This window comes from Portunus trituberculatus, chromosome 18, assembly GCF_017591435.1.
Source record: "Portunus trituberculatus isolate SZX2019 chromosome 18, ASM1759143v1, whole genome shotgun sequence".
Taxonomy (NCBI): domain Eukaryota; kingdom Metazoa; phylum Arthropoda; class Malacostraca; order Decapoda; family Portunidae; genus Portunus; species Portunus trituberculatus.
This window is the reverse complement of record NC_059272.1, coordinates 12,455,827-12,478,911: the sequence shown is the minus strand read 5'-3', so window position 1 is coordinate 12,478,911 and position 23,085 is coordinate 12,455,827. Positions and strand designations below refer to the sequence as shown.

The 23,085-nt window shown below is 38.3% G+C and overlaps 1 protein-coding gene across 3 annotated transcripts in view; it reads right to left on the bottom strand.

Moving 5' to 3' along the window:
• The window catches only part of LOC123505663, a 35,177-nt gene that overhangs the window by 28 nt on the left and 12,064 nt on the right, over window positions 1–23,085 (bottom strand). For 2 of the 3 annotated variants that reach the window (XM_045257288.1, XM_045257287.1), the window contains exons 5-9: window positions 7,801–7,888; window positions 5,866–7,384; window positions 4,438–5,523; window positions 3,012–4,053; window positions 1–2,327 (exon numbers count right to left, since the gene is read on the bottom strand). The exon at window positions 1–2,327 is cut by the window's left edge and continues 28 nt beyond it. In XM_045257288.1, coding sequence (XP_045113223.1) covers window positions 1,172–2,327; window positions 3,012–4,053; window positions 4,438–5,523; window positions 5,866–7,384; window positions 7,801–7,888 — 4,891 coding nt within the window. In that variant the 3' untranslated portion in view covers window positions 1–1,171. The remainder of the gene's footprint in view (window positions 2,328–3,011; window positions 4,054–4,437; window positions 5,524–5,865; window positions 7,385–7,800; window positions 7,889–23,085) is intronic. The other variant, XM_045257289.1, reaches the window with a different exon arrangement.

Here is a 23,085-nt window from a genome sequence, read left to right as displayed (position 1 = left end):
GGAAAATCCTCGAATACAAACTGCTCCTTACAGATATTTTGGAGCATGTTATTTCTCTATTTTGTAATCAATTTTCATGGCTGGGCACAGCACTCACTTCACTACTGGGCTCCCAACTCCTTGTCACTTCTCTCAACTCATTCTGTGATAAACTAAAAGGTTATTCTATCCTTTGTGAATGTATGATTTACAAAATAAGAGTAAAAAAAATGGTATGAAAGATGAAGTACAGTGAAAAATATACATAAATGATGACTGTAAGGCAAAGTAATGTGGCAATCTTCATGCTGCTTGAGGGCACAGACTATCCACATCATGCCTTTCATTACATTGCTGCATCCTAATTTATTCCCTATGGTATAAAACATAAAACAGAGTGAATCAGCACAATTCTTTTACTTAAACTTCCTAATATGTATAAGTAATTTTCAGGACATCACCATTTGCTCTAATGTCTCTTCTTGTCAATCTGCACCTCCTTAGTGAGCCCCAGCACTTCAATGTTAAAGGTTACATTAAGTTGCCTGCACAAAAAATTCCCTCAAACCTAAATTCTGAAATTTGAAACATTATCTTCAATTGTTTGTACAATTAGCTAACAAATACTTTATGCTAAGAAACCTTTGGTACACTGAAGAAGTAATGAAACACTTGTATAGTTACATATAATTCATATCACATCTTTAAAAAAAATACATTGTAAAAATTACTTAACTAAACTAGTTTGCACTTATGTGTCATTCAGGTCTCATGGCTTGGCACATATCTCATCAGTCTAAGATAGTGCTAAATACACACTTCCTCAGGCTTATATACTTGGTAATTTCCCATTGGAATGGATACTGAACTTAAAAAAATATGAATCCTGTCAGTTCATTAAGCCTGAAAAGTCAATTAAGAAAATATAGCTTATGGTATGTTTGAGCATAGTATGTGAAAACTCAGTAAGTAACAGCCTGTACATTAACATTATACGTCACTTCTTAGTGATAACATTCTGACATATCCTCTTTCTCTTTCTTGGAATGATCCACAAAACAGAGTATGAGAGAGAGAGAGAGAGAGAGAGAGAGAGAGAGAGAGAGAGAGAGAGAGAGAGAGAGAGAGAGAGAGAGAGAGAGAGAGAGAGAGAGAGAGAGAGAGAGAGAGAGAGAGAGAGAGAGAGTTAATGCTATTTACTAGAGTCTAGTGAGGCAGGTGGCTGGCTTTGGATGGCCAAGTTAAAGTGTTCTGAGGACACTGCCAGAAACAGTTCATTCAGCATGCTCCTGGATGGGTCATGCACACCCTTGCTGGTTAGGATGTCCCTGATGAACTGTAGGATGTGTGTCATGTCCTGGCAGGCAGTGGCCTTGGCAATGCTGGGGATATCCAGGCTCCATACCACCCTGACAGTCTTCATGCTCGTGGTCACGTTCTCAAGGAGTGCAATGGTATCCTTCACACATTTGAGAAGTTTGTTTTTGTATGCCCCAATGGCTTTCTCACTCAAAAGCATCAACTTTTCAATGCACTTTTTAAACACCTCCACATTGTCTTTTTTGGCCAAGATGTTAAGGGCCTCTTCTGAGTCAACCTCCTTGTCCAGAATGGCCTTAATGATCGGTACCACTGCTGGGGCAAGGCTGCCCAGGGACCGGCCAAGCTCAGACAGCAAAGAGAAGCTGCTGAGAATCAGGTGCACCCTCTTCTTGGTGTCATTTATCATCACTTTACTCATGTCAAACAGGAGAACTTGCTGCTTTAGTTCAGTGTTTGTCATTTCCATGTTGATCTCAGACAAGAGTTGCTTACACTGCTTGATATTCGTCTCACAGAAAGTTCGTTCCAAACATTCGTCACTCGAATGTTTGGAGTTTGTCTTTGGGAACCTGTTTTTCAATAGTGGTGATGGCTTACTCTGCTTCTGACAAACACTGAGCAATGGCTGAGGGTTGGAGGTGTTATTCTCAAACACTTCATTCTCTTTATTTCTTTCATCTTTTTTCACTTGCTTAGGCTGACCCTCCCTATTACTGTTATTACTGCTGCTTTCTATGACTCTGAATTGCTCAAGAAGTTCTTTCTTGCTTTTTTCCCAATCTTCATGTAGTTGCTTTCCCACAGTGTTCTCCCAAAACTCCCTCCAAGCTCTCTCATGATGCTCTTCATCGTGTTCCTTTCCATCATATTGTTTTCTGTAGGATTCAAGGAATTCAGCATGCTTAGCCTCATAGTCAGGGTGGACTTCTGGAACCTGCATAAAGGTCTGGAGGTTGACCTGGTATGTCTGGTTGATACTTTCCTCCAGCATTGAGAACAAATTCTTCATCTGGTCTGAATCAGAGCTGGAGGGAAAGAAGAAAATGGTTTATAAATTGTATGCAGCAATTCACATACATATAAATTTTAGTTTTATATTTCATAATGTTGCCTAGAAAAATAAGAAATTAAAGCTTGTGTTTCATCAAGTTTAAAATTTGCACTATGTGGAGAAAATTTAGCATGAAAATTATATATGACTGGTATTTAAAGACAGAGAGTGGTGATAACAAGGAAAGAATTAGCATATATGAGTGAGGTGACTGCTGTGGATGTGAAGTACCCAAATATCTGCTGTCTTGTGATAATGGAGGCCAGAAAGTTAATGTACATGAGAGAGAGAGAGAGAGAGAGAGAGAGAGAGAGAGAGAGAGAGAGAGAGAGAGAGAGAGAGAGAGAGAGAGAGAGAGAGAGAGAGAGAGAGAGAGAGAGAGAGAGAGAGAGAGAGAGAGAGAGAGAGAGAGAGAGACTAATGAACAAGCAGATCCCCCAAATAAACAATCTCTTCACATAAATAACAACCAAAAGAAAACTTGTATAAAAAAACTATAAATAAAAAGTAAAGAAAAATCACAAAAACTCTTCTCTTAATAACAAGTCAAACAAACCTTATTAAAGCATCTCTTGATATAAAATAAAGAAATAAATACATTAAAAAATAAATAAAAATTTTAAAAATAAAGCATAAAACAAGTCTTCTTCTCTCTTACCTGTGGCGATCTGAAGAGTGTGAGGGAACAGGTGAATCTTGGCCAAAGGATGACAACTTTCTCTTCCAGTTGGATAAAGAAGTCACCTCCTCCACATCCCCCGGAGTCTTGCTGCCCGCAGGAAAAGCAACCATCTGAATATCCAAGTCTTTCCCTCCCGCACCATCCTCAGGCTCACACTCAAAGATGTCAGAGTCATCAGAGAGATTGAAAATGTACTCCTGCTCTACATTATCTAAATGCAAGGGTACTGTTTCTATAGAATCTGGATTACTTGCCACTTCAAAATCAGATGGCCTGTCTCCCTGGCTCAAAACATTTTCACCCCTGTTACTTTTATGGTTTTGTTGTTCATCATATTTTTCAGGGTGACTTTCTTCAGCATTCTGTTTAGGGCAAATTTGTTCAATCTCTTGCACGGGGATACTATGTTTCATTGCTGGTTTCAGGTGACTGTTTTCTGTGTCCTTTCTAGTATCACTTTCCCAGACAACAAGGTTAGGCCCAAGTTCTTCTGTGTTCTGTTTGTAGCCGCTTTCACTTAACTTTTCTTTAAGTCCATTTTCTTCTATGTTTTCTTTGAGTCCCTTTCCATCCAAGTGTATCCTGAAGTTCCTCTGTTCAGTGTTCTGTTTGGATCCACCTTTTTCTAGGTCTTCTTTGGAACTCCTTACATCCATATCCTTTTCACAACAATTTTCTTTTGCACTCTGTTTTATGTCACTTACATCCATATCTCCCCATAGTCCATTTCCAGCCACAGTATCATAAATATCATCCTCACAATAGCCACTTTCAGGTTCCTTTGATTTAGGGACCCATATCAAGGTTGTACTGCAGCTGCTAGGTTCTGTTAGAGGACCCTTTGTCTTGGAAATAAGGGTCTGGCTCTGAGCTGGTATTCCTGAGGTAGCAGTGGTATCCTCAAGGTTGTTGGTCAGATGATCTCTCTCTGAAGACCTGATGTTCTTGTTCTCATCAGTTTGTGACAAGATGATCCATGCATCTTTCTCAAGGTCGCTCAAATACTGGTCTGCATCACCTGCAATGTCAAATGTTGATTTTGAGAGACACCTGCACAGGACCCTTCCTTCATTCATCCCTATAATGTGCTCAGCTTTTCATATTTCAAGTGGTTATGATATTCTCAAACAATATGATTTTCTAGCAATGATGCAGTTAAACTACACACACACACACACACACACACACACACACACACACACACACACACACACACACACACACATGCAATTACAGTACAAATGCATAAGTACAACCTTGATGACATGCTTCATTTTCTCACAATGGCAGAAATATTAAGTATAACAAAATAAATACAAACACACTTATTCATGTCTTCCACCTTTATCACATGAAGTCTGAGTTGCATTTTCTACTCTAATCCTTAAGTACAGAAACTCACCTCTTTCAATTTCATGGGCAGACCACAAAACTCCCTTAGAACTTTCCATGTCTTCAAACTCTTCCGACTTGGTAACGTCTTTAAACTGCTCTGTCGTTACAATGCTTTGGTCTGACTTTATCTTGACAGTCATCTGGTCCTTCTTTCTTACCTGAAGTTGCTCACTCTCCTCTGACCCCCAGATTTTTTGACATTTTTCCATCTTGACAGTGACCTGGCCTCTCTTTGGTATGGGAGACTTGTGCACTACCTTCATCTTTATAGTAACTTTATCATTTCCTTCTGTGGAAGTCTCTTGATCTTTTCCATCCATGGGAGTTTCTTTATCTTTTTCCATCTGAGTGATAACATGACATCTTCCTTGTATGGGAGTCTCCTGACCTTCCTCTTTCTTATTTCTTCCTGACTCAGAAGTCTCTTGACATATTCTGTGCTTGGAAGCCTGCTCATCTTTCTTTTGCCTGGAAGGCCTCACATGTTTTCTTCGCTTAGAAGTATTCTTATTTTTTCCTTGCTTGGAAGTCTCCTGAACTTTGCCTTGCTTTGCATTAGCTTTCCCTGTTTTCTTCTCACATGATTCCTGATCCTTCTGTAGGCTGAGAGGCTGCTGACCTTTCTTTGTTTTGGCAGTCTCTTTACATACCTTTTTTCTGAGTGGCTGCAGACTCTTGTCAATCTCATCATTCAATTGTCTTTTCTTTGAACTGGGAGACAATTGACCTTTCTCTTTCCTTGAAGTCTTCTGATTTTTCTTACCTCCTTGTAAAATCTCACCCTTACCTGTCTTTTTCTTTTGCCTCTCTTCTGTGATGGATGTGGTGAAATCTCTATTTGTCCTGTGAGGCTGCTGTTCTTTCTCTTTCACTTGCCTCTGCTTCTGTGCTGTACTCCACATGAAAGCTTCCTTGTTCTGTTGCTGCTGCCTTAGCGTTCTTTCTAGTTCATGCTGCACTCCCCACCCTACTGCTGCCTGTGTCTGTGTTGGTAGTGTGCTCATAGCCTGAAGGGAGCAAGTTGGGACTGATAATGTTGCTGATGCTGTAGCTTCCATATCCTCTATCATGTCCTCCTCCCCTGATGAGAGCTCTGAAAATTACAAGTACCAAGGTTAGACTTGCTTACATGTCCCATTGTATATTCAATATGTAACAGTTATTTAAGTATTTCATGAACACAATGAAAGTAAAAAAAAATCATCATTGTGAGGCGTCTAACTGATAGTACCTAATACTACAAAACCTCCTGTCCATAAATGAAGCCAATGAATGATAATTTATATTATCCTTACATATCATTTACTTTCTAGTCTAATTTTAGAGATAATTATTTATATAATTTATGATCTTTCATGAATCTCTTTTCATTGATTTTGCAAGCTTTAACTGGATGACTCAAGTATTAATCAGAGAAGCATCATCACTCACTTACCTGCATCGCTGAACACTGCTTCACACTCATCAATGTTAATGGGGGTGGCAAAGTGAACCAGAAGTTTTCCTAGAGTCTTGATCCAGTCTTGATTGGGGTCAGATGTTGAGTAGAGCTGTACGATTCTCTTTGGCACAGAATAGTTTTCTAGGAAAGGCTCCAACATCTCCAACCAAGCCTTCTTCAAAAGTGAGTAAGCTAATTTCCACTTAACAGGTTTCCCACTCACCATGGCTATTTTCCCACAATTCTTATACATGGCATGCAAAGTTTGGTGACTCTCTTGTGAATCTGGTCGCATCAGGAAAATAGGAGTCACAGGAGGCAAAAACACTGCTGACTCCTCCCCAAGTTTCTCAATTAAAGATTGAAAATAGATTTGGACTTTAGCAATGAAAATATCAATCTTCACTTTAATGTAAGATTGCCATTTGGTAGCATTTTTGTTGGATGGCATCTCTGTGCCAAAGAATGGGATAGGTTCTTTGCACTTTACTGCTTCACATGCTTGGAGTGGTTTTGCAGCAGAAAGATGAAGCACATCAGTGAGTATAACCCAAAGGGTGTTGCAGGGCCAAAACTTTTCATATTTGGTAAGGAGAGCCTTCCCTGCCTCATCAAATGTCATTCTCTGTGGAACCACATGTATTGATAATCTCTGGCACAGCTCTTCAAGTTCAACTGGCATTTGGTTTCCCACAACTACCACATGCTTGAAATTGTAATCAGTCTTGTCAGGTTTGTTCTGCAGAATAAAAGTCAAAATCTTCCCTCTACTTTGTGATGACTCAAGCTGAATTACATTTGACAAACTAGAAAGATATAGAGACCACTGCAGTCCCTTCAAACCAGTAACAACATTGCTGGAAATCAAAGTTGCAGATATCACATCTGTCATCATGTTATTCCATTCCCTGCCATATCTAATGAGGATCTTGATATGATTGTTAGAGTGACTTGCATTAACCAGTCCCAAACTTTTGTCTTTATATGCAGTAATGTAGCTGTTCATCAGCTCTGCACATGTGCCTCCTTCTAGCTTCATAACCGTGTTCATCCACAGATCAAACATCTGCATATAAAATCTCCTTATAAAACAATAATTGAGAGATGAACAGAGATACAGGTGATGATTCATGGCAATTTTATGTAATTGACCATGATTCTGTTGATATGGGTCTGTGTCTAGTAACACACTTGGCAAAGGAGGTGCCAACATTAATGTTGCCTTCTTTGGCAAGGCTTTCTTCAGGGCACTCTTGAAGTTATTTATGGTGGACAATGCACTCTGGATCTTTTGATACAAGTGTCCTTTAGTATTCTCATCTACAATGCTTATGAGCTTCTTTTTACATTTATTAGTTGAGCACACATGTTTGTATTCTCTATCAACAAAGTTATAAATACCAAGACAGAGAATCCAGGTGATCTTCCTGTCCTTGGAAACTTTGGAGTAGTACCTCTCAACTACCTTGGCAATATTTTTTGGAGAAAGATTCACCTGAGTAATGAAAGACATCTGAAAGAAGACAGTCACATTAGTATTCAATGGTTCAATCCACATTAGTACTCCCTATTTTACTCCAAACATAAAAAAAAAAAATGCAAGATAAAACAAAGGTCATTGCATGACAGTCATTACCTAGTTCACTATGCCAAATACTTCACATAGTAAGCTTAAGTTAGAGCATAAAATATGGCCAAAAAAAAATTCATGTCAGTAATGAGTAATTAATATCATTACTTACTACTTATTTCAATTGTAATCCAGGAATTTTTTATAATTTCAGTTAACTCAGCATTGCAACATTTAGTTTTCTATTTCCTTCCTTTTCTTGCCCATCCATTAGTGTAGAATTACTCAAACATCACATGGGCTTGAAATTATAACATGTACACTTCTCTAAACAAAGCACTTGATGACTCTGTACTCACCCTCTTCATTGCCAATGTTATCAGGTTGCTTCTGTACATCTGGTCTGCAAGCAAAACTACCTCATCCAGCTCTGTCTCACTAGCTTGCCTGCAAAACATCAATAGTTCACAATGTATGCAGGCAGACAATATATATATTTTTAATCTTTCTTCTTTCTCTTAATAATTACAGTATGATTATTGTGTGTTATTCACCATGGTCACCTGCTGGTCACCCAGCCAGCCTTTCTCCTATGGAAAGAACTCAGAGCTCATACTGACCAATCTTTGGGTAGGACTGAGACCACATAACACACCACACACACTGGAAGAGTGAGGTCACAACCCCTTGAGTTACATCCCATACATATTTAGTGCTAGGTAAACAGAAGCTAAACATTAAGAGGCTTGCCCATTTGCCTCGTTGCTTCCTGGGACTCAAACCCAAGCCCTCTCGGTTGTGAGCCAAGTGTGCTAACCACTACAATATGCGGTGTGTGTAAGTGTATTTACCTAGTTGTATTGTACTGGGTTTGAGCGGGGCTCATAGTGTCCTGTCTCCATATCTCCATTTATCCAATTTTTCTTTAAAGTTATGCACACTATGTGCTGCAACAATTCCATTATCAATGCATTCCATTTTTCCACCATTCTGTGTGGAAAACTGTATTTTCCGATATCCTTCACACACTGCCTCATCTTAATTTTCTTTTCATGTCCTCTTGTCCTTCCATCCTCTTCTGCCAACAGCACCAGGTCATCTTTGTCTATCTTTTCATTATCATTTACTATCTTATACATTGTTACTAGGTCCCCGCGTTCTCTTCTATCTTGTAAGGTTGGCAGTCCCATTTCCTTCAGTCGTTCTTCATATGCAAGGTCCTTTAATTCCGGCACCATCTTTGTAGTAATCTTCTGTATCCTTTCCAGTTTTCTTAAATCTTTTTTAGAACTCGGAGACCATACCACTGCTGCATATTCCAGCCTTGGGCGTATCATGCTTGTGATGATTTTTTTCATCATATCTTTATCCATGTAATGAAATGCCACTCTTATATTAGTCAACATCCTATATGATAGTCCAAATATCTTGTTTATGTGTTTATCAGGGCTTAGATTTTCTTGTATTTTCACTCCAAGATCTTTTTCCTCTAGTCTTCGTTATTTGCTCCTCTCCCATCAGATAGTTCCATACTGGTCTTCTCTTACTCTTTCCTAGTTCCATTATGTAACATTTCTTGGCATTAAACTCCAATGTCCACTTCTTGCTCCATTCATAGATCTTATTCAAATCTTCCTGTAGTAGTATACAGTCCTCTCTGGTTTTGATAACTTTTAGCAACTTTGTATCATCAGCGAATAAATTCATATAGCTGTTTAGCCCAATGTGAATGTCGTTTACATAAACTTGAAACATAATGGGGGCTAACACTGACCCTTGTGGCACCCTGCTAGTTACTTTACTCCAAGATGAGTATGTATCTCTGATCACAGTTCTCATATCTCTATCCTTCAAATAATCTCTTGTCCATTCGAGCAAGGTTCCACGCATTCCTCCTATGTTCTCTAGTTTTCAAAGAAGTCTTCCACGAGGGACTTTATCAAATGCCTTTTTAATGTCCAGGTATACTGTGTCTACCCATCCATCTCTGTTTTCAAGTCCTGCAATAACCCTGGAGTAGAAGCTTAATAAGTTTGATACACATGACCATCCTGTCCTGAACTCAAACTGTCTGTTCGATATGACTTGCTCCTCTTCTAGAAATTTAACCCATTTTTCTTTGATAATTATTTCACATAACTTACCTATGACGCTTGTAAGTGACACTGGTTTAGTGGTTCTGTTGCCTCTCCTCCTTTAAATATCGGTACTACATTGGCTCTCTTCCACTCTAGTGGAACTTTCCCTTCATTTATTGAACTTTTAATTATTTCCCAAATTGGCTCCAGTAATTGCACTTTACATTCTTTTAACACCCAGCCTGATACACCATCTGGCCCTATTGCTTTCCTGACTTCCAACTTGTCCAGTAATCTTCCAATATCCTCTTTATGAACTACAATTTCCTGTAATCCTAGGCAATTCAATGTCCTATTAGGTTCTGTGAAGTCATCTTCAGTGAATACCGTTTTGAAGCTCTCATTTATTATTTCACACATTTCTTTCTCTGTTTGGTATGTCTTCCCTTCTTTAATTATTTTTTCAATGGTTTCCTTATTCTTTGTTTAGGCGTTTATAAACTTGTAGAAAAGTTTGGGTTCATCCTTGCTTTTATCCACTATATCCTCTGTGTGTGTGTGTGTAATTCACCTCGGTCGCCTGCTGGTCACCCAGCCAGTCTTTCCCATTACGGAGCGTGTGTGTGTATTTACCTAATTGTAACATACGGGAAAAGAGCTATGCTCGTGTTGTCCCGTCTCCATATCTATTAATGTCCAGCTTTTTCTTAAAATCATGAATATTCCTTGCGTTGACCACTTCCATGTCTAAACTATTCCATGCTTCCACCCTTCTATGAGGGAAGCTATATTTTTTCACATCTCTCCTATAAGTGGCCATTTTAGTTTTTCCCATGCCCTCTCGACATTCTTTCATTCCACATACACAGATCTTCCCTATCCATTTTTCCATGCCAATCATCACTCTGTATATTGCTATCAGGTCTCCCTTTCTCTTCTGTTTTCCAGGGTCGGAAGTTGCATTCTTTTCAGTCTGTCTTCATAAGTCAAATCTCTTAAGTCAGGCACCATTTTGTTGCAGCCCTCTGTACTTTCTCTAGTTTCCTTATGTGTTTCTTTAAGTTCGGAGCCCACTGTATTGTTGCATATTCAAGCCTCAGTCTTATCATTGCAGTAATTATTTTCTTCATCATTTCTTCATCTAAATATCTGACGCCACTCTTATGTTCCTCAATAAGTTCAATACTTCTCCAATTATTTTGTTTATATGTCTCTCTGGCGATAGGTCATTGGTAATTGTCACCCCAAGGTCTTTTTCTTCATGACTGGTTTTATGTCTTCATTTCCTATCTTGTACATACTCCTGATTCTTCTTTCACTCTTGCCAAACTCTATTTTCTTGCATTTTGTCGTGTTGAACTCCATTTGCCATGTACAGCTCCATTTCCATATTCTGTCCAAGTCTTCCTGGAGTAGTTCGCAATCTTTGTCACATCTCACTTTTCTTAACAATTTTGCATCGTCTGCAAATAGGCTCACATAACTGGACACCCCATCCACCATGTCATTTATGTAGACCGCGAACATTACTGGTGCCAACACTGATCCCTGTGGAACTCCACTCTCCACCAAGCCCCATTCTGATGGTCTGTCCTTAATTATTGTTCTCATTTCTCTTCCTACCAAAAGTCTTCCATCCATTTTAGTAAACTGCCATGCACTCCTACCATTTCAAGTTTCCAGATCAGTCTCCGGTGTGGTACCTTATCAAAGGCCTTTTTTAAATCCAGATATATTCCATCAGCCCAACCATCTCTTTCCTGTATTACATCTATCACCCTCGAATAGTAACATATCAGGTTTGTCGTGCATGAACGCCCTTTTCTAAAACCAAATTGACACTCACAAAGTATGTCATTTTTCTCCAAGAAGTCTGTCCATCTATTCTTCACCACCCTCTCACACATCTTAGCTACCACACTTGTAAGTGACACTGGTCTATAGTTCAATGGGTCTCTCTTGTTACCTGATTTATAGATTGGGACAATGTTAGCTCCCAATCTATAAATCAGGTAACAAGGTGTGTGTGTGTGCGTGTGTGCGTGTGTGTGTGTGTGTATTACAGGATTTGAGTAGGCCTCATAATGTTCTATCTCTATAAATATCTATATTTGTCTAGCTTATCTTTAGATATGTGTATGTTGGTTGGTGTAACAACCTCTTCACTTAATACATTCCAAATTTTCTTTGAATAATGACTTTTCCTGATCTTCTTTGAATGTCCTCTCATACATATTGTTCTATTTCTCTTCTTCAATACAAGGTCTTGTCTATCTTCTCAAAATTGTTGACTATTTTTTTTTATTTATTTATTTTTTTTTTATGAAGGGAAGAGAGCCAGCTAAGCAAAGTGCTGGCTCTTTACAAAGGGAAAAACATCAGCCAAAATTAGGGAGCAAATGCCTCGATCCCTCCCTCTTAAAAGAAGACAAATTGTAGGAAGTCAGAAATACAGATGCAGGGAGGGAGTTCCAGAGTTTAGCAGTGAAAGGTATGAATGATTGAGAGTACTGGTTAACTCTTGCATTAGAGAGTTGGATAGAATAGGGATGAGAGGAAGAAGAAAGCCTTGCAGCAGCAGGAGGGGAGGCATGCAGTTAACAAGATCAGTAGAACAGTTAGAATGAAAACAGCGATAAAAGATAGAAAGAGATGCAACATTTTGGCGGTGAGAAAGAGGCTGAAGACAGTTAGTCAGAGGAGGGGAGTTGATGAGATGAAAAGCTTTTGATTCCACCCTATCTAGTGAAACTCTGTGACTGGAACCCCTACTGCTCTCCACTTGGACTTCATATCTTTAACTACCGTCCTTATTTCTCTCTCCCTCAAGAAATTTTCTATCCATCTCAATGTGCTTCCTTTTAAGCCACCCTTTTCCTCTAATTTCCATAGTAATCTTTCATGTGGCACTTTATCAAATGCCTTTTTTAGATCTAAATAAATACAGTCAATCCAACCCTCTCTCTCTTGTACTTTATCAACTATTCTAGAGTAGAAACTCAATAAATTTGTTACACACGACCGACCTTTTCTAAAACCAAGTTGGCTATTTGATAATAATTTGTTATCTTCAAGAAACTCAATCCATTGTTTCTTTATTATTCTTTCACACATCTTGCATATTACACTAGTTAGTGATACCGGTCTGTAATTTAAAAGTTCTGCCTTCCTTCCACTCTTATATATGGGAACCACCTCAGCTCTTTTCCATTCTACTGGTACTGTTCCATTTTCTATTGAGCATTTTATGATGTTGTATATAGGACTTGCTAGTTCTTCTCTACATTCTTTTAATATTCTGCCTGAGACTTCATCCGGTCCCATTGCCTTCTCTTCATCTAATTTCGTCATCAACTCTTTTATTTCAAGCTTGGTTACTTTAATCTCTTTCATATGGACAGTCTCTCTATTTCCTGTGGTCTTTCAAATTTGGATTCCTTAGTAAAGACCTCCTGAAATTTACTATTTAACAGTTCTGCCATACTTTTGGGTCTTCCACCATCCGTTCTCTCCTTTTAACCTTTCTATTGTTTCTTTTTGCCTTATTTTTCCATTTATGAATCTGTAGAGCAATTTCGGTTGTTCCTTATATTTTTCGACAATGTCCTTTTCATAGTTCCTTTCTTCTTCCTTGCTCACCTTAGCATAGTCATTTCTTGCTGTTTTGAAGTTTTCCTTATTTTCTGGATTTCTGTTTCTTCTCCACCTTTTCCATGCTCCATCTCTTTTCTCTTTTACCGTAGCACACCTTGCATTAAACCAATCTTTTTTTCCTTGTTCTTTAGGTCTATATTTTGGGACATATTCCCTGACTCCTGTTTTGTATATTTCAAAAAATAAGTTAAACTTCTCTTGCACCGTCTCTGAGTTTTACATCTCCTCCCAGTTTACGTTTTTAAAATAGCTCTTCAGGTTATCAATATTAGCCTTCCTGGAATTTAATCGGTCTCCTTTGTATGATTCATCTCTATCTTCCTTTCCCTCTTCTATATACATTTCTAATATTACATGGTCACTCTTTCCCAATGGGCACTTATGTCTTATATCATCATTCATTTGTATATCCCTTGTAAAAACTAGGTCCAATCTCACCGGCTCATCATTTCCTCTAAATCTTGTGTTTTCCTTTACTTTTTGGACCATCATACGAGTATTATCTGTCATTAGGTTCAGGAATCTATCTCCTCAGGCTTCTTCCCTCATACCACTTTCATAATTTTCCCAGTCCACCTCCTTACAGTTGAAATCTCCTACTAATATAACTTTTCTCCTTTCTTTAATGATTCTTGTAAGACTCCTTATTGTGTCATCTATCATCTCTTTATATTCTTGTTTGGTCCATGAATTTGTTTTTGGTGGCACATATGTTCCAATGATTGTTAACTCCTTTTTATTAATATGTATCTTAATATACAGTATTTCTGATTTTTCTTTCCCAAACTCCACTTGATTTACCACCATCTCTTTCCTTAACATCATCATGACTCCTCCTCCTCCTTTACCCACTGTCTCTCCTCCATATATTATACCTTTTATCTATGTCTATTTTTATTGCCTCATTTAACTTAGTTTCCACCAGGCATACAATATCTGGTTCTTCTTTCTTTATGTAATCTCTTAATTCTCATCATTTCTAATCTCTTGTTTTTATCATTTTTAGTTAAACTTGCTCCATTTTTTTCTCTTCCTTCTCTTTTATATACCATTTCCTTATCCTGTCTCCTATAATTCTCCAAAAAAATGCCTTCTTCTCCTCCTCTGACCTTTCATTATTTTTTTCTCTTGCTTCTGCCACCAGTTAATTGTGTCTCTTCCTTTCCTCCTCGTTTCTATTTTTCTTTATATATATATCTTTGCAACCTTCTGTTTCTCTGAGTTTTGTTTTTCTATATAGTACTTCTTCTGCTACTGCTTGTGATTTTAGTAATATCTTAATTGGTCTCACTGTTCCTTCTTGATATGGTCCCATTCTATGGATTTCTTCTACTTCCTCTTCTAAGTTCTGTCTATCCTCGTCATTTAGATGTTTTATTAGGTCTTTTACTGATTTTATTTCGTCCTTTTCCCTTCTTGGTCTATATTTAACATTTTTTTCTTTCAGGCCCAAAATAATTACACTTTTTTTTCCCGCAATTTCTCTCACTAAATTTTCTTTTTTCTTCAGGACTCCTATCATTTTGTTTGTCATATTTTCATCTCTTTCTTTTAACTGTTCTTGAAATACTTCCAGAAATGATTCCTTGTCTTTCTTATCTTGGATTTTCCATGCCTGTACTTCTTTTTTAATCATGTCTTGTACTCTTTCCTCTTCTCTGTTAACTAGATCTTTCAGCTCCTCTTTTTCTTTCTCGGCTTTACTGAGTCCTTCTTCCATCAATTTCTTGTAGTTAGATACTTCCTTTTTTAATTCTTCATTTTCCGTTCTTAGCCTAGTTTCATTTTCTTCCACTCTTTTTATCCTTTCTTTCAATTTCTGGAGCTCTTTTTCCTGTTCTTCATTCTCATTCATTCCCATACTCTCCTTTATCCATTTATCTAATTTTCGTTCAATAGTCAACACTCTATTAAATAGCGAAGTATGTGCCGTATCAAAGCCTTCAAATGCTCTTTCACCCTCACCAACATAGTCATCATCAGCTTTCATTCTTTCCCGTGTCTCATACCTGCATTTAGATGGAATCTCTTCCTTACTCATGATTTTGTAACACTGTATTCATGAAAAAACGAGTCTACACTACTCGCCAAGGCCACTGCAAATCCAAAACAAATAGGTAGTGGAGATCAGCTGATTCTCGGGAGCGACGGTACTGCATCCTTCCTCGACCACGTCTCGTGTGTGTGTGTGTGTGTGTGTGTATTTACCTAGTTGTAGTTTTACAGGGCCTGGGCTTTATGCTCGTGTGGCCCCATCTCCATATCTACACTTATCCAATTTTTCTTTAAAACTATGTACATTCTTTGCTGACACCACTTCCTCACTCAAACTGTTCCAAGTCTCAACACATCTTTGCAGGAAACTAAATTTTTTAACATCTCTCAGACATCTTCCCTTCCTCAGTTTCTTACTATGCGATCTTGTGCTTCAAATGTCATATTCTTCTCTCAGGATCAGTTTCTCATTATCCACTTGATCCATTCCGTTAATCAATTTATAAACTTGTATGAGATCCCCTCTCTCTCTTCTCTGTTCCAGAGTTGGTAGATCCATTGCTTTTAGTCTCTCTTCATATGTCATCCCTTTAAATTCAGGAACCATTCTTGTAGCCATTTTTTGTGTAGTCTCTCCAATTTCCTTATGTGTTTCTTTTTATGAGGGTTCCACACAACTCCTGCATATTCCAATCTAGGTCTTATTTTAGTACTTATCAATTTCTTCATCATTTCTTTGTCCATGTAGTGAAATGCTAATCCAATATTCCTTAGCAAATTAAACGTCTCTCTGAAAATTCTATCAATATGGTTTACCGGTTGATTGTTTTCTTCCATTGTCACTCCCAAGTCCTTTTCCTTTTTTACTTTTTCTAGTTCTACTCCATCTCCCATCTTATAGATTCCTACTGGTCGTCTTTCACTTTTGTCCACATTGAATTCCATCTCCCATTTTTTACTCCATTTCCAGATCTTGTTTAAGTCTTCCTGTAGTATTTCACAATCCTCTTTTAGTTTAATGACTCCTGTTTTTGTTTTGTGTGTGTGTGTGTGTGTGTGTGTGTAATTCACCTCACCTCTTGCCTGCTGGTCACCCAGCCAGTCTTATTACACACTCAGAGCTCATAGACCATCTTTTAGACTGAGACCACATCACACACACACACACCAAACAGGCCACAACCCTTGAGTTACATCCCTCCATTTACTGCTAGGTGAACACCACACATTAAGATTTCCCTATTTCCTCCCACCACTCAATCTCTCATTTGAGTCAAGCTCTAACCACTACACTCTCTTGTCTCAAGTATTTATTGATGCTTCTCTCTTTGATGCATCTCTTATCATTTATCACTGATGTGTGTGTGTGTGTGTGTGTGTGTGTGTGTGTGTGTGTGTGTGTGTGTGTGTGTATTTACCTAGTTGTAGTTTTACAGGGCCTGGGCTTTATGCTCGTGTGGCCCCGTCTCCATATATAAACTTATCCAATCTTACTTTAAAAGTATGCACACTCGTTGCAGACAATACTTCTTCATTTAAACTGTTCCACGTCTCAATACATCTTTATGGAAACTATATTTTTAACATCTCTCAGACATCTTCCTTTTCTCAGCTTTTTACTATGCGATCTTGTGCTTCGAATGTCATATTCTTCTCTCAGGATCAGTTTCTCATTATCCACTTGGTCCATTCCGTTGATCAATTTAAAACTTGTATCAGGTCTCCTCTCTCTTCTTTGTTCCAGGGTTGGTAGATCCATAGCCTTTAGTCTCTCCTCATATGTCATCCCTTCAAATTCTGGAACCATTCTTGTAGCCATTTTTTGTAGTCTCTCCAATTTCCTTATGTGTTTCTTTTTATAAGGGGTCCACACTACTCCTGCATATTCCAATCTGGGTCTTATTAAAGTACTTATCAATTTCTTCATCATTTCTTTGTCCATGTGGTGAAATGCTACTCCAATATTCCTTAGCAAATTATATGTTTCTCAAAAAAATTCTATCAATATGGCTTACTGGTTGATTGTTTTCTTCCATCGTCACTCCTGAGTCCTTTTCCTTTTTTACTTTCTCCAGTTCTACTCCATCTCCCATCTTATAGATTCCCATGGGGTCGTCTTTCACTCTTTTCCATTTCCATGACATGGCTTTTGTTCACATTGAATTCCATTTCCCACTTTTTGCTCCATTCCCATATCTTATTTAGGTCTTCTTGCAATATTTCACAATCCTCTTTTTGCTTTATAACTCTGCACAATTTCGTATCATCTGCAAACAGATTTATGTAGCTGTTCACTCCTTCTGGCATGTTGTTAATATAAATGAGGAAAAGTATTGGTTCCAATACTGACCCTTGTGGCACTCTGCTTTCTACTGCTCTCCACTTGGACTTCATATCTTTAACTACCATCCTTATTTCTCTCTCCCTCAAGAAATTTTCTATCCATCTCAATGTGCTTCCTTTTAAGCCAGCCTTCTCCTCTAACTTCCATAGCAATCTTGCATGTGGCACTTTGTCAAACGCCTTTTTTAAATCCAAATAAATACAGTCAACCCATCCCTCTCTCTCTTGTACTCTATCAACTATTCTAGAATAGAAACTCAGTAAATTAGTTACACAAGACCGTCTTTTCCTAAAACCAAATTGGCTATTTGATATTAATTTGTTGTCTTCAAGGAACTTGATCCATTGTTTCTTTATTATTCTTTCACACATCTTGCATATTACACTAGTTAGTGATACCGGTCTGTAATTTAAAGGTTCTTCCTTCCTTCCACTCTTATATATGGGAACCACCTCAGCTCTTTTCCATTCTACTGGTACTGTTCCATTTTCTATTGAGCATTTTATGATGTTGTATATAGGACTTGCTAGTTCTTCCCTACATTCTTTCAGTATTCTGCCTGAGACTTCATCTGGTCCCATTGCCTTGTCTTCATCCAGTTCCTTCATTAATTCTTTTATTTCAAGCTTGGTTACTTTAATCTCTTTCATATAGACTGTCTCTATTACCCTGTGGCCTTTCAAATTTGGATTCCTTAGTAAAGACCTCCTGAATTTATTATTTAATAGTTCTGCCATAGTTTTTGGGTCTTCCACCATCCCATTCTCTCCTTTTAACCTTTCTATTGTTTCTCTTTGTCTAATTTTTCCATTTATGAATCTATAGAACAATTTTGGTTGCTCCTTACATTTTTCGACAATGTCCTTTTCAAAGTTCTTTTCCTCTTCCTTCCTTACCTTAACATATTCATCTCTCGCTGCCTTGAAGTTTTCCTTATTTGTTGGATTTCTATTTCTCCTCCATCTTTTCCATGCTCCATCTCTTTTCTCCTTTGCCCTAGCACACCTTGCATTAAACCAATCTTTCTTTCCTTCTTCTTTAGGTCTATATTTTGGGACATATTCCCTGACTCCTGTTTTATATATTTCCAAAAATAAGTTATACTTCTCTTGCATCGTCTCTGAGTTTTCCATCTCCTCCCAGTTTACATTTTTAAAATAGTTCCTGAGATTCTCAATATCAGCCTTTCTGTAGTTTAATCGGTCTCCTTTGTATGAATCGTCTCTATCTTCCTTTCCCTCTTCTATATCTATTTCTAATATTACATGGTCACTCTTTCCCAATGGGCACTTATATCTTATATCATCATTCATTTGTATACCCTTGTAAAAATTAGGTCAATCTCCCACTCTCTTCCTCTGAATCTTGTGCATTCCTTTACTCTCATATTGTCTATCATTAGGTTTAGGAATATTTCTCCCCAGGCTTCTTCCCCCATACCACTTTCATAATTTTCTCAGTCCACTTCTTTACAGTTGAAATCTCCTACTAATATAACTTTTTTCCTTTCTTTAACGATTCTCATTAGACTCCTTATTGTGTTATCTATCATGTCTTTATATTCTTGATTGGTCCATGAATTTGTTTTTTGGTGGCACATATGTTACAATGATTGTTAACTCTTTTTTATTAATATGCATCTTAACATACAATACTTCTGCTTTTCCTTCCCCACATTCCACTTGGTTTATCACTATCTCCTTCCCTAACATTATCATGTATGTGTGTGTGTGTGTGTGTGTGTGTGTGTGTGTGTGTGTGTGTGTGTGTGTGTGTGTGTGTGTGTGTGTGTGTGTGTGTGTGTGTGTGTGTGTGTATTTACCTAATTGTAACATACGGAAAAGAGCTATGCTCGTGTTGTCCCGTCTCCATATCTATTAATGTCCAGCTTTTTCTTAAAATCATGAATATTCCTTGCGCTGACCACTTCCACGTCTAAACTATTCCATGCTTCCACCCTTCTATGAGGGAAGCTATATTTTTCACATCTCTCCTATAAGTGGCCATTTTAGTTTTTTCCCATGCCCTCTCGACATTCTTTCATTCCACATACACAGATCTTCCCTATCCATTTTTCCATGCCAATCATCACTCTGTATATTGCTATCAGGTCTCCCTTTCTTCTGTTTTCCAGGGTCGGAAGTTGCATTCTTTTCAGTCTGTCTTCATAAGTCAAATCTCTTAAGTCAGGCACCATTTTGTTGCAGCCCTCTGTACTTTCTCTAGTTTCCTTATGTGTTTCTTTAAGTTCGAGCCCACTGTATTGTTGCATATTCAAGCCTCGGTCTTATCATTGCAGTAATTATTTTCTTCATCATTTCTTCATCTAAATATACGAACGCCACTCTTATGTTCCTCAATAAGTTCAATACTTCTCCAATTATTTTGTTTATATGTCTCTCTGGCGATAGGTCATTGGTAATTGTCACCCCAAGGTCTTTTTCTTCATGACTGGTTTTATGTCTTCATTTCCTATCTTGTACATACTCCTGATTCTTCTTTCACTCTTGCCAAACTCTATTTTCTTGCATTTTGTCGTGTTGAACTCCATTTGCCATGTACAGCTCCATTTCCATATTCTGTCCAAGTCTTCCTGGAGTAGTTCGCAATCTTTGTCACATCTCACTTTTCTTAACAATTTTGCATCGTCTGCAAATAGGCTCACATAACTGGACACCCCATCCACCATGTCATTTATGTAGACCGCGAACATTACTGGTGCCAACACTGATCCCTGTGGAACTCCACTCTCCACCAATCCCCATTCTGATGGTCTGTCCTTAATTATTGTTCTCATTTCTCTTCCTACCAAAAAGTCTTCCATCCATTTTAGTAAACTGCCATGCACTCCTCCTACCATTTCAAGTTTCCAGATCAGTCTCCGTGTGGTACCTTATCAAAGGCCTTTTTTAAATCCAGATATATTCCATCAGCCCAACCATCTCTTTCCTGTATTACATCTATCACCCTCGAATAGTAACATATCAGGTTTGTCGTGCATGAACGCCTTTTCTAAAACCAAATTGACACTCACAAAGTATGTCATTTTTCTCCAAGAAGTCTGTCCATCTATTCTTCACCACCCTCTCACACATCTTAGCTACCACACTTGTAAGTGACACTGGTCTATAGTTCAATGGGTCTCTTGTTACCTGATTTATAGATTGGGACAATGTTAGCTCTTTTCCAGTCTTGGGGCACTACACCTTCCCTTAATGAGGCATCAATTACTTCACAAACTTTTTCTGCCAGTTGCTCCCTGCATTCTCTTAAAATCCATCCTGATACCCCATCAGGTCCCACAGCTTTTCTCACTTCTAAACTCCCCATCATATTCTTGATCTCCTCCACAGTTACTTGAAACTCCTTCATAATCCCTTTCTGTTCCATTACCAGTGGTTTGTCAAAAGCAGTCTCCTTTGTGAATACCTTCCAAAGCATCCATTCATAGCCTCTGCCATTTCCTGGGATCTTCACTGCATACTCCATTTACTTCTAAACTTTCAATACTTTCTCTATTTTTGATGTTGTTGTTCACATGTCTGTAAAAAAGCCTTGGTTGGTCTTTACATTTATCAATTATATCCTTTTCTTGTTTCTTTCTTTCTTCTCTTCTAATCAACACATATTCATTTCTTGCTCTTTTGTAACTTTCCCACTGCTTAATCCGTCTTTTCCTTTCCTGTGTGTGTGTGTGTGTGTGTGTGTAATTCACCACAGTCGCCTACTGGTCACCCAGCAAGTCTTCCCCATTAGCGAGCTCAGAGCTCATAGACCGATCTTCGGGTAGGACTGAAACCACAACACACTCCACACACCAGGAAAGCAGGCCACAACCCCTTGAGTTACATCCTCTATTTACTGCTAGGTGAACACCCACACATTAAGACTTTGCCCATTTGTGTGTGTGTGTGTGTGTGTGTGTGTGTGTGTGTGTGTGTGTGTATTTACCTATTTGTGTATTACAGGGCCCGAGCTAAGCTCTCTGTGACCTGTCTCCTTGTCCATTCCTGTCATATCTCTTTCATCTGATTGACACACACGCGTCAACGACATCACTGCTCAGTTTATTCCACTTATCAATGCTACGATGCGGAAACTGTATTTTCTCACGTCATTTAGACAGATGTCCTTTATTAGCTTTTTCCATGTCCTCGGAGATGATTACTTGTGGTCACCTTTATCAACTCTGTCCAGTATGTCAATCTTGTTCACCAATTTATACATAGTTATCATGTCTCCTCTTGTTCTTCTCTCTTCTAATGTGGTCAGCCCCAGCTTCCTCAGTCTTTCCTCATAGTCTAACTCCTGAGTCCTGGTACCATCCTTGTTGCCAGCCTCTGTACCCTTTCCACCTTCTTCACATTTTTCTTCATATGCGGTGACCAGACACATGCTGCATATTCTAACTGGGGTCTTATTAAGGTACATAATATCTTCTTCATCATTCCTTCATCTAGGTAGTGGAATGCAAGGCCAATATTTTGAAGCATGTTGTATGTTTTCCAAAAAATCTTGTTAATGTGTTTCTCCGGTGACAAGGTGTTTTGCACAGTTACTCCTAAGTCTTTCTCCTCATTGGTCTCTTTAATTTTCTCATCACCCAGCCTGTAATCCCTGTTTGGTCTGTATCTACTTCTTCCCATTTTCATAACATGGGTCTTGTCTATATTAAATTCCATCTGCCACTCCTTACTCCACTCATATATTTTATCAAGATCTTCCTGTAACTTGTTACAATCTTCCACATTCTTTTCTCTCCTCATAATTTTAGTATCGTCAAACATGTTCATGTAACTGTCAATTCCTACTGGCATATCATTAACATAAATCAAAAACATGATGGGACCCAGCACTGACCCTTGTGGAACTCCACTGGTTACCTTCTTCCACTCGGACTTCCTTCCTCTCACCACTGTTCTCATTTCTCTTCCCATTAAGTAATTTTCCATCCATTTTGCTAGTTTATCATTTACTCCTCCAATCATCTTTAGTTTCCACATCAGTCTATTGTGTGGTACTTTATCAAAGGCCTTTCTCAAGTCCAGGTAGATAGCATCCACCCATCCCTCTCTATGTTGTAGTATGTCAGTCACTCTTGAATAAAAACATAATAAATTGGATACGCACGATCTTCCTTTTCTGAAACCAAACTGCCTTTCACTCAGAATGTTTTCACTTTCTAGATACTCACTCCACTTAGCTTTAATTACTTCTTCACATACCTTGCACAATATACTAGTCAACGATACTGGTCTATAATTTAGCGGTTCCATTCTACTACCATTCTTATATATAGGCACAATGTCAGCTCTTTTCCACTCTTTCGGGACTAATCCTGTTCGTATGGAGGTTTCCACAATATCAAATACGGGTTCAACAATTGATCCTTACATTCATTTAGCAACCTCCCAGATATGCCATCAGGCCCCATTGATTTATTAATATCCAGATTGCTTATAATTTTCCTTACATCTTCCTTAGTAACCATGATGTCCTGCATTTGCTTTATTTCCGTAAGCCTTCCTCCCATAAAATGCTCCTCCTTTGTAAACACTTTGCAAAAGTTGTCG